Source organism: Lepisosteus platostomus, chromosome 27 (genome assembly GCF_059453375.1).
Source record: "Lepisosteus platostomus isolate fLepPlt1 chromosome 27, fLepPlt1.hap1, whole genome shotgun sequence".
Classification (NCBI taxonomy): Eukaryota; Metazoa; Chordata; class Actinopteri; order Semionotiformes; family Lepisosteidae; genus Lepisosteus; species Lepisosteus platostomus.
In genome coordinates, this window is record NC_142637.1 from 4,281,937 (window position 1) to 4,299,922 (window position 17,986).

A 17,986-nucleotide genomic window follows, 5' to 3' on the forward strand; every position below is an offset into this window, starting at 1 on the left:
AGAATGGGGGATCGTGTTTCTTTACAATGGGTGTGAATTTAGACTTTCAGAAGTGAACAATACATTTACAACCCCTACCGCGAACAGAGATAATGATCTGAAGTAGAAGACATCTGCATGTTATTTTGTAGTTTGTAGGAAATATTTTCAATATTTTTCCAAATGCTTTTCTGTACTTACACTTCAATTGCCATTACATGAGGGCGACATCAGCTCTAATTGGGAATAAAATTTTAAAAAAGCAGTGCGACAGGTTTTTGCAGAACAACAGCGGACTGATGTGAAAGGAAGTAATTGCAGAAAGAACCAAATTTAACACCCCAAAGCCTGAAAGTGAGGCAAGGCTTATAATGTACTGCTGCCATATTCCTGCAGTCCACCCTGTTCTGCTGCACTGAAGGAACAGCGGTAAAATGGAATCTCATTCATCTTAAACTGGGGAAAATAAAAAACCTAACGATCAGAAATGCAAATGTGGGGTGTCAAGGAAGGTGGATACAAGCCTTCAAACTACTTGTCACCTTTATATCAGCCTGTTAAAGCAAGGTTCCATTGAACAAGCCTAGATTCTGAAGTAAGATGGAAAAATATTTGACCAAGAAACCAGAAGCAATCAAAATACCTTGGGAGGGGGGGGGAAACTTTTTAAATGAGTTTATTTAATAAACATCCATGACAGTTTTATCAAAAATACACTTATATTGTTAAGACAGACCTATCCAATTCAATTCTACTCAATGTGAAGGTCAAGGCACTTCCTGAATTCTAACAATATAGAGCATGGACTTTTAAAATTCTGCATGCAACTGCATAGATGCTGGGGTGCACAGACCTAGAGATGAGCACAACCAGTAAAACACCCAGTTAATGCTAGCTTTAATCCACACGGCAGAGGTAATTCGTTATATATTCCTTGTGGCTTGGTAAAAATGTGGATGAAGCCTACAGAAGAGAAAGGGAATACGAGACAATACTAGCTGACTTACTGAGGCACGCTGGCATGAAAGCTTGGTGGAGAATCTCATCGCGGGTACTCATGGTGTACTGTCTCTGCGAGGGAGAACTTTTACTTCCTAGGGCACACAGTGGAAAGGTTTTCGCAGGCAGTGGACAACGCACTGCACTATAAACACTTGTTTTGTCCCGTACCTGGGTACCTGGGCTTGGATGCTGAAAAGCTGATTTTACGCCCGCTTGCTCGACGGCTTCAGAGAAGCCCAGATAAAATCTGGAAAGGCGATCACCCTTGAAAAGCACAGAGCATAGCTCTTCGCATCCAAAAATCAAGATTGAAGGGGGACCGTCCTGATTGACACACAGCAATGACCCTAAAGGCAACTGTAGCTGAAATAGCTCTTCTGCCACAGAAGCACATGAGGAGTTCCAGGAGGCGGGGAGCCCATATGTAAAATCCCACCCTGAGCACTCTTCTCAGCCAGTTTGGCAGTGCTTGTCCGTCTCTCCTCCTCCTCCTCAGAGGAAGACGGGCTGCTCCTGTCCTGTAAGCAGGCGGTATGTTGAGGCGGGCATGGTCTTCAGGTGAATCTGGAAGGACACAAATTTAAGAAAGGCAGAATTAAAGACTGGCCATGAAGTATAATGATTGCACGGGACTGTCAAAAACTCTCAGAACAGTTCTCATAAGAGAAGGTGCTTTGTAAATAGGATACATTAGTTCATAGTTTTTTTATGAAGAAATTATTCAATTTAAATATGTCAATGTGATGTGGATAATAGCGCCCCCACCCCCCCTTAGTGGTATTTCTCTCCATGTCCTGTCCAAAGAATCTCCTGAAGCAACAAGGCTCCAGTTACAGGATATCAGGAAAGGCCTGGATCCAATGGGAACCCAAGGACTATCTATTCAGTGCCAGCATCTTTTTGCTGTGGTTAAAAAAAGACAACCAGATGAGAATTCATAACATTCATTTTTTTCATTTATTTTAACAAAGGTAAACCACATCTAAACACAGGGATAATTCGCTGTTATATGGACGACCGTGGGGGCATTTCAGAGCACAAACAAATCAGGATGAGACACTGATGTCAACGCCATGCAATTTGAATTTAAATTACTTTTTAAACTTACATACTTTAATAATTTTACCAAAATGAAATCTGTTCATAGTTTTTGATTACAAAGGTTACAACAACAAACACATTGCTAAGTCTATTTCATCACATATTATTAAGTCAAAGTCCAAACTGTCCTCAATCAACCTCAGTAATTACCAAGTATGTGGAAGAAAAGCATCTGTTTCTTGTCTTTTCCCAAAGTCTAATATTAAACTTGTTTTTACACAGTTTCCAGACTTGATTTCAGCACTTATTTGGCAAAGAACTAGGAATATGGCGACAGAAAATGGGACACCTAGTGGTAAATGTGATGCTTTATCAGGGGGAATTTAAATTTTGATGTGCACACTCTAAATTGTGTATGCAGATTTCTTAAAGTTATCTAGGTAATTGTCAGCTTAAAAAAGACTCCCAGGAGACATGCCAACGTGGAAAACTGCCGCAACAGCCGGAGAGTGAAAGTTTTCTGCCTGACAAATACATGGTAATGGGGTGTGTTACACCCATGCAACCTGAACAAAAGCAAATGACAGCGTTTCCACATGGGCAACACGCTACCCTGTTATCAGTGCAGGTGCTGCCAAGATTACTAAGGTGCATTTAAATTTAATTGTGTGCAAAACACCACTGGATATGTTTCTCACTTCATACGGGGGTTTACACTAACAACCAATCATGATTTGGCTTTGACAACCACTGTCGGCACCATTAAAACCTATTTGCGCAGCAGCAGTAACTGCGTCGCCTTTTGGGACATTGAAGGTGTAGTTTCCGGGACTAGAAGGCTCTCGAGTGCACATACAGCTCTTAGGGGAGCCTTATGCACATCATAAGGCACCACTTACAGTATGCACACATGCCTCTATTTCCCCTGTGGAGCAGGACTGACGCACCACAACGTGTGCACCTCTGGGGCTGTGGGGAACCCCTCCCGAGCCAGCCTGAAGGCATGTGCAGTCTCACTACTGGCCACACTCACCTCCCCGACTGCGTGCGCCAGGATGTGGATGATCTTCTCGTGCGGAGTGGCCACCACGCTCTGCCCGTTGATCTCGATGATGCGGTGGCCCACCCGAATGCCCCCCCGCTCCGCGATGCCCCCCCGCATGAGACTGCAAATCTGCACAGCACAGAGAGGCAGGACAGGAGGGGGTGGATGAATGAGGGGGGAATCTTTCTTCTCACTTATTTTGATCATTTCCTGAGGTGCACGATACATTGGCTATCCAATTGGCTCAAGGCACGTTTTACAAGAATTCTAACTGAAGATCTACGAAAGGCTGAAAATAGAATAGTAGGACCAAGTTAACAGATTACAATATTAGCCTTTGAAATCATGTGTTCCACTGATGCTAACTGAAAACCATCTGGAAAATGCCAGATCAATACCCAAGAACCTCTGAGAGTCACAGACAGACAAGTGTCGCAAAGCTGTAACAAAAAGCACAGGAAGATCTTACAATCCCATCCTCCACACTGAAACCCAGCTGATACTTGGGATCTGGGCGTTTGATGATCGCCATGGTGACAGGGGGACAGTGGACGATGCTGAGCTTCACCTCCACCTGGTTCTTCAGATCCTTAAATGAGCAAAACAAAAATGATCTCGACTAAATATTTTCTCCAGTAACCAGTGATGACCTCTCAAACACATGGATCTTAGGAAGCTGTCCAACACCTATTAAAATAATCTCTACATCACCCTCTTCAACTGTATTTCCCCAATATCAAAAATAAGCTGTCGTTTTCTAATTCAGGACTTCTGCAAACCAGGAGGATGTGTTTGTATATCTCAGATTTAATAGGCGCTCCAAACTTTATTAAATGTTACCAATTTTAATATAATGTGGTGCATTTCCTCTTTGCAGAATAGGTGATCCGTTTCAAAATTGTCAGCACAGTGTGGGGTTTCTTTTTGTATTACTTTAACCATTAATTTTAACCTTAAGAATTATGATATGATATCTGGACACTATTTCTTTCTTCCTAAATTTAGAATAGTCGATTCTTTTCTTGTTACACAGTCACCAGAGTTACAATTGCCAGTCGGGTGTTTTTTAGGATTCCCTAGGCCCACACACAGTGGAGAAGGGCCAGGCAGACTCCAAAGACCCTCTGAGTCACTTTGAGCCACTCGTCTTTCACCATTTTTATTGCAACCGTCACCGACAGCACCGCAGTCTGCCCTGAGCCAAGAGAGCAGGCCAGCTATTCCCACTGTGGGCTTCCAATAAGGGAATCCTAGTCACAGCTGACAAAGTGACTTGATCCCGGGTCGAACCCGCAGCACTCGGATCATAGAGCCCAACCTGCTCTCAGACAGGAGCCTTTGTGAGTTGAGCCATTTGAGAGGCTCGATCAAACAGTTCCTAAAAGTGACCTAGACTGTTCCATGCACGGGGAGGTTTAGTGAAAACTACAAAAAAAACTGCAGCAGCAGTAACAAACGTGCAGCAACAGCAAAGACTAATTATACAGCAGCAGTGAGATCTAGATCAGCGGTTTTGGTGGTAACGAGGGAAACTGCACTGCAGATCAAGGGTGGAGTGGCAGAAGCTGAGCTGGCACGATGAACAGAGCTGCGTGTTGGGCTGGTACTGTAGCCCTGGGACACGCAATGGCAAATTAACTCGAACACACCCACAAAACTCAGGTGATATCTCGTAATATTATTTTGTCTGCTCTAAAATTCAATAAACAGACTGAACATGACAATCGCGTTATAAAGCCCTTTGCACTTTTAAGAACCCACTCTTGCTTATTCACTCAGAATGAGGTTTTCGTCTTTCAAATCAACATGACGCCATGGGGGTCTAAGTATACAATACAGAAATGCTTTTCCCTTTTCGATCTGAGTGAGCAGCCCCCCCCCCCCCGGCTCACCCGAATGATACTGTGACAGGTGGCAATGGGCAGGCCCACCAGGCTGGTGCCGTTGACAGACATGATCCTGTCCCCGATGCTGAGCTCCCCACTGCGCTCCGCCGGCCCCCCGTGCAGGAGGTTGGCCACCACCGCCGTGGGCAGGATGGAACCCCAGCCCGACTCGACCACCGCCAGTCCCAAGATCTCCCCGCGCTCCTTTGTGATCACCACCTGGGGGAGGCAAGAGGCAGCCATTCAGGATCAACAGATACAGATGCCTATGAAAAAAACCCTCAGTTGAAGCCGACTACACAAGCACTGATGTTAGTTGCTAGCAACTCCATACCAAATCCAATCATACACATGTATCGTGCAAAAGTATATGTGCAAATACATAAGAAAAATTGCGCATGTGGACTTAAGATAAGATCAGAGATAAGATCACTTTATTGGCCATATACAATTTTTTGCATTAGGAATTTGTCTTTTCGCATACCCCAGCTTGCTCTCCATGAGACACACAGACACACAGACAGGGAGAGAAGCCTGGGGTCAGAGCGCAGGGTCAGCCATTGTACAGCACCCCTGGAGCAGCTGGGGTTAAAGGGCCTTGTTCAGGGGCCCAATGGAGTAGGATTCCTCTGCCGGCCGAGGGATTTGAACCGGCAACCTTCCAGCCACAGGTGCAGATCCTGAGCCGCAGAACCACCGCTCCGTTTGCAGAAAGAATCATAAACACCTGAATGGTTAAACTGTATAGGTACAGGTTAAAAACTGTTCCTCATACTCCATTTTGATTTAATTACGAAACTGTTAATTTAACCAACAACCTGTGGTTGTTCGATTGACAGATTTGCAGGGGCAGATCAGGGATGAAGATCGTGTACTTCAACACCTGACCACTATGGGAAAGTGACTGAGCTGGAGACCTGCTCTGGGACAGAACCGTGATGGAGCTGCAGTGTGCAGGCTAGTGTGCATGAAGGGCCAGGTACTCTCTGACCTCCCGGATGTTCTCGGAGCGGGAGAAGTGCACCAGGTCCCCGTTGTAGAGCTCCTGGGTGCCCAGGTAGTCGCTGTACTCGCTGGGCCGCAGCTCACTGGGCTTGATGCCATTGGCTTGCAGGAACTGCTGGTAGGCCACACCAAACGCCTGTCCAATCGCTTGAGCAATCAGGTGAGCCTGCAAGTGGAGTCAGAGAGACCCAAGAGAAGGCTGTTGAAAAGACTGGGCTTTAACTCTCGGGAATTGTTACACCACATCTAGATCTGTTCTGTCTGAGATGACCTTCCTTCAGTGGCATGTTCAAGAACACAAAAGGATTAAAAATGGACTCTAGTTAAAAAAGAATGGCCCCATCCAACTGGAATGAAATGTTCTACACCCTGCAAAGTGGAGAAGAAGTTTCACAAGTTGATGAAGTCATACTGCCCTCGGCCGCGAGAAGCAGCCTGGCCAGACTCACATCCTCGGAGCAGAAGACATGGCAGATCATGCAGCACTTCTTTTTGTGGCCTGAACTATTCCCCGCCCCCTCTCCGGTCTCGCGGCGGGGAGCCGACTTCCTGCGGGCCATCAGGACCACGATGTTGCCAATATCAGCAATGTAGGAGATCAGCTGCAGAGAGTGATCCATCATGGCTTCCTGTGGAGGGGTGGAAAGAGAAAAAAGATGGCATTTACATAGACAGCCACCTCCTGGAGCAATGGATTAAAACCCAAAGAGGATCGTCAGTGCTAGTATTTGAATTAGCATGTCTCTGCCTCTCATTGCGCCAGTGCTTGTGAAACCAACTACAGGAATCAAAGCACTGGGAATGGTGCTGCAGTGGTTGCTCAGCTCTCAGCAGCAGTGACGCCAGCATAGATCAATTTGGGCTGGGACGGACAGCTTTTCACTGGGGGCTGGGGGTTCTGTAAATATGTTTGCTTTGCTCCTCTTTTGAGATTTGGGAATGGTGGTGGTGGGGGGTCTTCTCATCATAAGAACATAATTAGACACAAACAAACAGGAGGCCATTCAGCCCATCCATCCTTGTAGTTAGTAGTTACATGGTCTAAGTGTCTCATCCAGCTGTTTCCTGAAGGCAGCCAAAGCTTGGGCTTCGACAGCACAGCCTTCTCGGTATAGAAGGGCCTCCTATTCTTGGTTTTAAATATACCTCCATGTACTTTCCACTTGTACTCTCTGGTTTGTACTTCACTTTTTCTTTTGGAAAATGAGGGATGTCTTCCTGATTTCTGTGGGGCTTCTCCTGGTAGCTTTGCTCTTTGTTCACTGCTGCCTCCTTGTGCCTCTCCTGGTCCACATGTCTATGAGTATCTCTTAGCAGGGAGCCAAGCAACCTGTAGGATCCCAATGTTACAACCCAGCACTTTTGTAAGCAATGTCCCAAAACAGGGAAGCAGAGGCAGAAATGTGCCTGAATGCGTCAGTGAAGGAATTCAGGGGTTTTCAACAATAGACCACACACCTGGTTGCCTGCGCTCAGCACTTTGATCCTCTGGGTGGAGATGAAGAGATCAACCTCCGTCATGGGCTGGGACTCTCCCTCTGGAGCCTGCAATTTACAGAGTACAAATCAGTTTTGTGCATTACCAGCACATTCAGAATCTCCACTAAGAAGATTTAATTACCTTAAAATCCTCAAAACACATGCTCAAAAGCACCCATAATATAAATCCACTTAAAGAACCATAATTAGTTCAGGAATTATGTTTTGATCATGCCACATTGCCAATGAAGGATAGAGAACAATGTTAACTGTTTGTAAATACTTGTAGTAATAGGGAATTAAATCAGTAACAATTTTAAGTAAATAATGAAGATCCAGAGTCATCTGGAACAGCAGTGGCTAAGGAAGGAAAAAGATTTTGTAGTTGAAGTTTGGTATTGCAGTTTGAGACCTAAACGACGCAGGTGGAAGGAGAGTTCCTGCAGGATGGGTATCGGCTCTGTTAGTCGGCTTGTCAGTGTTACAGACAGGGGACAGGCTGGGAGCTTGGGGTGGTGCAGGAGCAAAAGAAGGGCTTTAGGGCTTAAAAAATAAGGACTGTGGGAGTTTAGCTAAAAAGTTTATATTGTAGTTAAACAGGATGTAGGATGAGAACTGGTCTGTTGAGAGCTGGATCTAGAGTCTCAAAAAAGCTGCTATTACTGTTTTTCTTACTATGATAACTGGTTTTTATCTATAGAAAAACCCTATTTGTCTGAAAGCGGCTGCAATCTTGTGTTGATTGGGAGGCCAGGCCAGGGTGCATCTCTCAAAACGTTTTTTTTTTAAATTAAGGGCAAAGACTCGTGACGTGAATGAGGAGTCCTTGCAGTTTTGCAACCTGAACGCCCTGTTGGCGTGTTCGACACTTCATCAAGGCACTTCTGTATAAATAGCTCCTTTTTGTTTTAAAATCTTGAGGATGCCTTCATTTGCAAAAAGGCTGGCTGCTCCATGAAATGGAACAGAAGTCTGTTACTAGACCACTGCCGAAGGACAGGGCTGGTAGGGTGAAGCTGGTGGATGGCTGGAACTGACCTTGATTCTGTCCACAGCCTCCTGCGCCTGTGTCATGCGCGCACTGGTAGAGGGGTTCTTATCTGACATCATCTGGGTGGAGCCCAGATACTTCGCCCCAAAAATCACCCCATCCAGGAGGTCCTCCGGGTCACAAGGGCCAGGCACTGCTCACACAGAGACAGACATTCATAAATCGGGAAAGCAGGTGTACACGTATGACATAAGATGAACAATATAAAGGCACAAACAAACTAACAAAAAAGCCAATTATATTAGAAAATATAAATAAGAATACAGACATGGCTCTTATTGAGCAAATCATTGATGTGCATAAACGCTTGTGATTCCAGAGGTAAAGATCACAGCCACTGAAACATGGTACCAGTTACCCTCTCTCCATAAGGGATCTGGAGAGGAAAAGTAAAGGTAACCAACTGCACGAGTTAAAGACTCCCTGGCTTACCATCTTTATAGGCTGGGTAGCTCTGGCTATTCTGAAACAAAACAAGGTGGAGAGAATGCAATGTTAGAAAAAAAAACCCTGAAATACATTAGGTCAATTATTCCAACTTAAAGACTTTTGAGAATAGAAATAAGTCAAAAGGAAACAAGAATGCAAAGCTGATTAGTCTGTTACAAAACCTGTTGACTGACGTCTAGCCACACGTGAAACTACATATAGATACCAAAACAACACAATGTGCTCTGTTAGAGTTTAGATGGCACAAGCTACCAAGACAAGGTGGAAATATAAAATGGACAAGAAACAAAAAAAAAAGTAGCTTGGTTTAAGTGGGTCTAAATGGACTGAAAAGGCATTCAGGCACAACTCAAGGGATGGGTATTTTGAAGTCGTTTCCGAACCTGCCATCTAATCTGGGTGTCTACAGCACGCAGAGGTTAAGCTGAAATGAAGGGGGCAAGATCAGGGGACGCTCCTTACATCACTGCTGTCAGAGGGCGTCAGCTCTTCCTCCGGAGGGGCCCTGCCAGGCGTCTTCAACCACACGGGCTCTGGGACCTCGTCCAGAGGGGAGAGGGCGTCTTCCCTGCTCGCTTCTGGCCTGTGGCCTAAGTGGTCCCAGAGGCACTCTCCTTTCTCCTCGCTGTATGTGACCGAGACCTCGGAGTCCCTGTCCGTGCACTCCCCATCGTCTGTCCTCGCCGCCGGCCCCGCCCCCCCCTCGCAATCGAGGAGGCTCAGCAGGTCTCTCTGGTTCACCTCGGAGAACAGCAGGCCCGCGCCCCTCTCGTTCCAGGTCGCCCCCAAGCCCGGATTCAGTGGGCCGGGCGGGATGGCATGGCCCACTGTTTCCCTGGGCTCTGGAGAGCTGACGAGAGGGCGTGGGAGGTCAGCGCAAGTTCCAGTCGACTCTGGGAAAGACGCCTCCGTGTCTAATGTCTGAAGCCGGGCAAGAAGCACCTGGATCCGAGTGTGGTCTTCATCTTCCTGCCGGCACTCCCCACTTCCACCTTCCTCCTCCTCCTCCTCCTCCTCCTCCTCCACCAGCTGCTCACTCCCAATGGGCCCGGCTTGGCAGTCTGCTGTGCAGCTCAGCTCTGAAGCGCAGCAGCGAGGGCTGGGAGGCAGCCCCAGCTCACCCAGGGCCTCCTGAGCGGCGTCCACATCGGGCGGGGGTGAGCCGCCCTCGTCCGCCAGGGCGCAGCCCTCGCTGGAGGAGTCCGAGCGCCAGTCCAGCGGGGGGGGCTCGATCAAGCTGAAGGAGTCCAGATCGTCTAGCAGGGGGCTCGCACGTTCGCCTGGGAGCAGAGACACTTCCTCCTGGGTCAACACCGTCTCCCCACTCACTTGCCATTCCCGGGACCGGCTGGTGCCCTCCCCCTCGGCTCTCAAGAAGGGCTCATCCAAATCTGCCATGGAGGAGGGAGGGGGGGTCTACCTTCACACTCTCCCACCGTGCCTGAGCGAGGGGCTGGCGCTGCACCAGCTGAAAAACAGGCGAGGGATTCGCGCCTTGGGCAGCAGCCTGTGTCGGAACAATCAACACTCTGCTTCATCCAGACATCAGAGATGTGTGGAACCAGCACCTGACTTGTCCAGCGACTAATTTGTCCCACCGAATATTGACATGAGGAAGCCTGGGGAAAAACAACAACATGCAAAACTGTTACGTCGACGAGAATGATGGTCACTTAAAATTAGAACTAATTCAATGATTTATCCACAGCAGAAACTGTACTTCATGAGGGTTAATTAAATTGCAGCTTGTCCTCTTCCATGCCATCATAAGGACCTCTGACAGGTAACACGTGTCCTGTGCGGTGAGCCTACATTGACCAATCTCTGGTTAAGATGATCATTACACCTGCTGTGTATTACAGAGGTCCTGGGATTTGTGAATATTTATGTTTCATCCTAAAGTGACAGCGTAATAAAGTTATGTAACTTGGTCTCCTTTAGAAACCAGGGTGCTGTGAGTACTCACATCTATTTTTAAAAAGCACTTTTAAGGATTTGCATGTTAGTGTTTTTTTTTTTGTCACAGCAAATACAAATTATTTCCAAATACAGGTAGTTCCCTGTTTCCAAATTCAAAACTGGGTATATCCTATTCAAGGTCAAGTATCAGCATAATTTTAAATGAGTAAAATAAAAATACCCAACCTGGAGTACACATTAAAAAAGAGCATACGTTAAGACAATCTTGATTAAATCAAAATAAGCACCTACAAGAATGATCTTTCAAGAAACTGTAATTATAGGGTGGTATAATTGGGCAGTACAGCACGCCGTTATATACTAAATATCCAGTTACGCCAAACAAATGGACACAACAGTGCACAAGACAATATGATTTCTAAATAGCGAGTTAATACTCCTGTCTGAAAACACGTTGTCAACGCTTAAGTGGAAAAACAATTTTGAAATCTGCAGACTTGTAGTTTGCATGACAGGAAACTTAAGACATCCGTTAAATAACAACAAAAAACGACAAGCTTTTTTGTGTGCATATAACTCGGCACACAAAAAATAGATTTGATTTTTTCCCCCCAAACGTGGAAACGTCCCATCTAGACTCGACAGCTTGCGATCAGTTATTAAAAACATAATTCATAATGAATACCTCGGTTTTCTATTGTCACTCTTAAGAGACGTTGCGAAAAGGATTTTACAATATCTCGCGTAGCAGAGGAATGTTAAACCTTACCGTTTATTTGACTTCACAATCGGAACATTCAAACTTTCTTGTACTCTGTACACTTTGCACTTTAAACTCCACAGATGAAAAGTCGACGTGTTTAGTAATAAACTAAGGGTTTCAACGCCGACTGTACGTTTTCAAACGGCATTACAAGCGTTATTATCCCCCCACTAACACGCCTGCTGCCACATATTTCAACACCCTCAAGTTCACGTTACAGGTCGATACGCGTTGAGAACAAAGTGAAACATTATGACAAATCCCGCAAACTATGCTTCGTGTATGATCGATACATTTCACTCGGATTTGAAGCCTTCTTTGGACACGCAAGACCACCCGCGCATGCGCGGCAGCACGACTCCAGGCACGCTCAATCTAATACCAAATCATCCAACTTTGAATTGTGCCCATTACTTACACTTCACATATACAGTACGTACCCCACTATATTATAAATACATAACAGATATACTGTATGGCCGCTTCGCATTGTAATGCGACACTTTATTTCGGATAGAGTTTAGATATCCTTTAGCAAGATCTTCGAAGTTTCAAATTTTAACCAACGTTTAACATAGGCTGTTAGGATACCTTAATTCTCGACAAAAATTAGATGTTCACACTAAATGACTATTACAGCGTTACGATTAAAAAGTATGTAGAATTACTGTTTAACTACTACTGGTCTGTAGAATTTCAACAGAGACAGTTTTTAATTATATATATGATATATTAAACCCGCCATAAACTGTTAAGTCGGGTATAGCGTTTAGGTTTTTAAAATGATACTTGGTAAAGCGATGACAGTGGCATCAGCAGAGATCATCCAGAATTCCGTGTGACTTGGAAATCGTGTCTGCTTTCACAAATCTCAGTGTTTCTCTTTAGGTTTCCTTCCAGACAAGCCTAATGACCTAATTGGAGATTTAATTGAACTATTAATTAACTTGGGTGTAATATTTGGCAAGTGTTTGTTTCAGCTCAAACCTTTTAAGAGTTTAATATATTTATGAAATGCAACAAAATAGTTAAAACACAACACCCAAATTAATCCTGTTATTACCGGGTCAATGAAGGGTTCAATTTCAATTGGAAAAAAATCCAGGAGGTTGGGCCTTTAGGACCAAGATGGGAACCTCTGCTCTAGACTACCAATACCAAGTTTACAGATGAGAACTGGTCATTAGTACTCAGATACCAATGTACTGCACATTTGCAGATGAAATCAAACTCAATGCAAATTCCTTATCAATAGTCAAAGTCTATATTGTGATTAAAATGGCACTATTTAAAAAAAAAGCATTTCAAAAACAGAAATCTCTTAAATTACCATGCATTTTATTATTTTACGGTGTCTCACTTTTAAAATGTCAAGAAAGGCAGTCGACTAATATGAGGTCTGAGTTATAAAAAACAGATATCTAGTAAAGGCTTACAATTAAAAAAATAATAATTCAACCAGTCATTAAAACATTAACATCTACAGATTAACATTATAATTTGTCAAATTATTTTAAAGCAATTTTTCTTCCCGTTTCAAATTTTAATAGGTTGACTGAGACACAACTAAGACCAATCTTTAAGACACCGGTTCTTCAACAGACTTACAGTAATCTTTGGTCCTCTTGTGTTAATTGAAGCCAGTATTATTTGCAATAATCACTTCCTGACAGTAATTCAAATTACATAAAACAGCTTTCAGTAATATGTTAGGAGTCGTTTTGGCTGGTCTGTCAAATCATTCACAGTCCATGAATCACAAGTACCCTCTAGAGATGAAGGGCTGTAATAACTCCTTGAGAGTTACAACAAAGCAAAAAAATAAAGGAGATACAATCCATTAATCTGGTGCCATTTATGGTCCTTCAGAAAAAGATAATATATACCCATGCAATAGCTAATATAACTTTAGCCTTAAAAGATCACATTCTCAGCTCCTTCCATCCCTTGAGAGAAATGCAAGCTGAGCCTTTGTACTTCACACACACGAGAAATCTCAGCTCAGACGCCAGCTCCTCCTTCGCCAGTCCACATCTGATGAAAGCCAATCAAGGAAGAGGTAGTGCCCATGAGGCCCACCAGCCAATCGGGGAAACATCCAGCCCACAGGAATCCTGGTGGCATCCAGTGGATGGCGTTGGTCAAATCTGCCATGCTGCTGATCACAGTGAGCACTTCTGACCGTAACTGACGCTGGATCTCGGAGCCACGCTGGACACCTGGCTCACTGAGAAACAGAGATGCTAGCGTTAATGGAGTCAAGTGTATGTGCCGCATTCTTTCATGTCATTGCCCGCTTGTTAAATATTTCATTTTGAGGTGTCTTCACTGCTTAGAACGCTTTCTAATATAAATATCAGTTCTAGGAAAAAGTGTTTCTGTAAGGGCTTTTAAAAACTGTTAGGATTCCACTGATGTGGTACTGTACACCACAGCCCTGTGCAAAAATGGGAGATTTCCACTCCTCTTTTCTGCAGCCAGAAGAATAATTGTGGAGTGCAAGATTTAGGATGCATCGTGGACATAGCGCAATTCATTGTCACTCATGAGCACACTACAAAGCTCAAGAACATCTTCCACAGCTGAATACGCCCCTGCTGCTCCCATTTCCAAGATCCCATTTCACACCTGCTCTCCCTCAGTCTGCTCCTCTCACTTTTCTTCATCTTCCTTTTAAGCAACAAGAGGACTCGCAGAGACCTGCAAGAGATCAAGCCGTTCTCTGTAAGCGCATGCCGGGTGCTAAATTCACACCAACTCTCTCATGAAGGCAAAAAAAACAGGTTTAGCAAAGCCCATGAGACGAAAACTTTAAATGGGTTCAAAAATTGGCATTCCAGGTGTTCATGCTGTAACCTCGGACCACACAGAGCAGTCACGGCTGATTCCCAGACTTACCGGAGGATTCCCAGCAGCAGGGAAATGCCCCACAGGGCAGTGCTCAGCGTCCACCACTTGTCAGACTTGGTGCGGATGAGTTCGGTGTCAGCGGCCCAGGCGATGTGCTCGCAGGGGTAGTACAGCTGGTCAGCCACGTTACCGAGCACAGACATCCAGCGCAGCACAGGATCCTCGTCCTACGAGGACAGAGGTTCTTATTTCCCCCTGACAAACCACCCACTCCAGTGGAAATCAACATGAGAAGATCAGATCAGATCACTTTATTGGCCATATACAATTTCTTGTATTAGGAATTTGTCTTTCCGCAGACCCCAGCTTGCTCTCCACGAGAGACACAGACAGGGAGAGAAGCTTAGGGTCAGAGCGCAGGGTCGGCCATTTATGCGCTGCCCCTGGAGCAGGTGGGGTTAAAGGCCTTGCTCAGGGGCCCAACGGAGTAGGATTCCTCTGACGGCCGCAGGGTATGAACCAGCAACCTTCCAGCCACAGGTGCAGATCCTGAGCCACAGAGCCAGCACACCGCCCATGATTCATTGTTCATTATTAAGGCAAGGAGAGTTTTTTGTGAAGAAAGCTTTGGGCTTTTCAGTCCTAGCTGATGGTGTTTTTATCAGCCTGTGTTACTTTTATTTTCTTGGTGTAGGTTATACACCAACTGCATTTGCTTCCAACTGCATTCCGCTGCTCGTTAACATACTGCACATGCTCCGTTTAAGGTGTCTGTTGCTGTTTCTGCAAATTTGTCGTTTAAAGGGCCCTCTCTGCCTTACCCAACGTCAAGCTGGATCCGTCTAGTTTCCAAAAAACACTCCTCTTAAATGACAGTCCTTGCCAGGGTGAGCATTGTTGGCAAGATCTGCGCCTGTCTTCATCTAGGCAAAACGACATCCACCATCTGCAGTTCAACATTGCAGGAGAGCAAAAATAGAGGAGACGAGGTGGCCCGGAGACTGACTGATGGCAAACATGTGCTGTTTTTGTCTTGCTGAAGCCTAGATTGGGAGTACTGACAGGGATGCAGAAGAAAGTGCTTACTCTTTAAGAGTATTTCGTTTCACATTACTCTGACTTATCTGTGCAAAACAGCTTCCCAGGGCATTCAATTGAAACCAAGCATTTTAAGACAAGGGTGGCAAATCTGCATGCGCACTCAGTCCGGGTGCAATGTCTGGTGATCTTATTGCAATGTGAGAAAAAAAGTGTAGAGAACTTTGCTTTGTAAAACTGGAAAATATTGGGTAATGCATGCAAATACCAATGTATTTTACAAAGGGCAGCACAGTGGGACTATGGTTAGCACTTCGCCCTGGGTTCAATTCTGGACCTGGAGTGCTATGTGCCGAGAGGATGTAAGTTCTTCTTGTATTCGCACGGGTTTCCTCTGGGTGCTTTTACATAGAGAAAATAACAAGTATAGACAAGAGATGGCATATCATTCACTGAACGTTTCTTCCAACATGAGTAAATAAGTCAGTGAAAACCACACATCATTTTCAGCGAATGCAGGTCAAAACCTTTTTGACCCCTGCCCTATCCAGCACTCTAAAAAACAAAACATAAGACTGATTTTTTTTAATGCTCGTTCAGGGGGTGGGGGTGCTAGCTCCAACCCAATGTCTGTGCTGAGATTGTAAATAAAATAACTTAATGTGCAGGCAAGAAGGGAGCTCGGCGATTACCCGCGTCCCGAGTCCGTAGCTCCTGGAGTAGGAGAGCATGGAGAGATCATCGAACAGCCTCAGCACGGTGCGGCAGCGGCTGAGCTGAGCCGAGAACAGCAACAGGCTCTTCCCCAGCCTGGACTGTCCCGTCGTCTTCTGGGCAAGGGCACCCCCGACCAACTGGGAGCCATAACACAGTGTCCGGACCTGGACAAACACAAGAACAGCCCTGTTTTGGGGGCGTCTTGAATAGGCGCGTAGATAACTGGGCCACCGTATACACCTGTGTGATGTCAACCATAAAGAATTAAACGGTTGAATTTAAAATAAAATAAAGCACTATAAGGTATAATACGCCATTTCTAATCTCTACACATTCGGACGCAGATGTGATGTTTCAGTAAAATGAAAACACTAAGTTCCCCCGTAAACTGTTGATCGCAGCATTTCAGGTTGCATGAGCTGCAGTGCATTGTATAAGGGTAACACAGGACACGATATTGTTTCAATACTCTGTTGTCAATAATTAGATATGTACATGTTACTAATCCTTATCCAAGATTATTTTTCTACTAAAACAAAAGTAACCGGAGTGACACGTTCAACATTAGTTCAAGGTACACGGGATTAGTTACAGATCACCCTGCGGTTAAACCTTAACTAGTTAATATCGTTACACACTGTGGCCTCGAACGTCATCTACTGTAAAAACAACCCTGCAGAATCGAAGCTAAGGTGCAAAAAGGGACATTTTTGAAAGCTGCATTATCGATAGTAACAATAAAACAACGAGTTCACTGAACAAAATTTAAGACAGTCGAATGATTTTTTTTCGTATTCGAATTGTTGTAAATTGTTACACTAATGTTGTGTAATAGGTTTGACAACGTGTTTTTTTAAATCTCGGCGAGAAAGCGAGCGCCACATGTAAAAGTGTTTATCTGGTCAGATAGTAGACTGATAAATCTCCTAGGCTTTTGTTTTGAAACAATACATAACACTTACCACTTTGTCTCTTCCTCTGTACGACTCTAGAACGTGTACTAAGCTTTCCAGCGAGCACTGCATGTTTACCTTGAGTCCGGTGCTTGAGTAATCTTAACAGATTACTCTATCCCAGTCAGTTTTTTAGAATACTAAATGAAAATAAATATATCAGCTCCGCTTTATAGACAACATACCGGTACAGAGCTGGAAGAACGCGCTTCGCGCTCTTCTTATTTAGTCGTTATGAATTTCTATTTAAACCAAAACATCAAATAAAACATGAACAAAACAACAGCGATCAATCCAATCAAAGAGCCAGTACATGTCTCGGACTTTACACACATTAGATCAACCAGGAAGTGTTTCATCCTTGCAGGGCGGAATGAAAAGAGAGCGCACCAATCATAGCCAGAAAAGCACTGACTGACAGCATCCTGTGCCAATAGTTTGCAAGCGTGGGCGGCCGGGGGGGAATAATACGATTTAAACGTACAAACAACAGCGAACGTATTTACTAATATAAATGCGTGCGTTTGATATTCATACATTCGTTAAACAACATAAATACCTTTAAGGTTACAGATTTAGAAGCGTGACATGTTTAAAAATCAAATATAATCAGTGTTATACTCTAAAGGTGAAAATGTCATGTTAATTAATTGTGTCCAAAAGGCCTATGGACGTTTTATACAGCTGCTTGTATTTTTGTAACCTCAGAAAGGTAGAAAGGTTGTTGAGTAAGGCCTAAGGGAGATCTATCAGCAATGACTCCATATACTTTATTGAAAAAATGACAAATAGTGACAGTGACAAAGA

General features: G+C 44.6%; 2 protein-coding genes across 3 annotated transcripts; both read right to left on the reverse strand.

Annotated features, from left to right (window-relative positions):
• Positions 1-639: 639 nt before the first annotated feature.
• On the reverse strand, positions 640-12,802 carry LOC148639054 (amyloid-beta A4 precursor protein-binding family A member 3). Of its 2 annotated transcripts, none has more exons than XM_088621785.1 (11): positions 11,628-12,802; positions 9,401-10,557; positions 8,921-8,951; positions 8,476-8,621; positions 7,417-7,503; positions 6,408-6,587; positions 5,945-6,124; positions 4,960-5,172; positions 3,537-3,656; positions 3,056-3,196; positions 640-1,545 (listed from the first exon to the last, which is right to left on the reverse strand). In XM_088621785.1, exons 2-11 carry the CDS (start codon positions 10,334-10,336, stop codon positions 1,474-1,476), a joined length of 2,106 nt encoding a protein of 701 aa, XP_088477911.1. In that variant the 5' UTR covers positions 10,337-10,557; positions 11,628-12,802; the 3' UTR covers positions 640-1,473. The 2 variants fall into 2 exon arrangements, with proteins under 2 accessions (XP_088477911.1, XP_088477910.1); XM_088621784.1 differs by having other exon boundaries at positions 2,970-3,196.
• Positions 12,803-12,938: 136 nt separating this feature from the next.
• Positions 12,939-17,529, reverse strand: pex11g (peroxisomal biogenesis factor 11 gamma). Its single transcript, XM_088621786.1, has 5 exons — positions 17,189-17,529; positions 16,202-16,390; positions 14,520-14,698; positions 14,250-14,321; positions 12,939-13,848 (listed from the first exon to the last, which is right to left on the reverse strand). Exons 1-5 carry the CDS (start codon positions 17,249-17,251, stop codon positions 13,623-13,625), a joined length of 729 nt encoding a protein of 242 aa, XP_088477912.1. The 5' UTR covers positions 17,252-17,529; the 3' UTR covers positions 12,939-13,622.
• Positions 17,530-17,986: the final 457 nt, after the last annotated feature.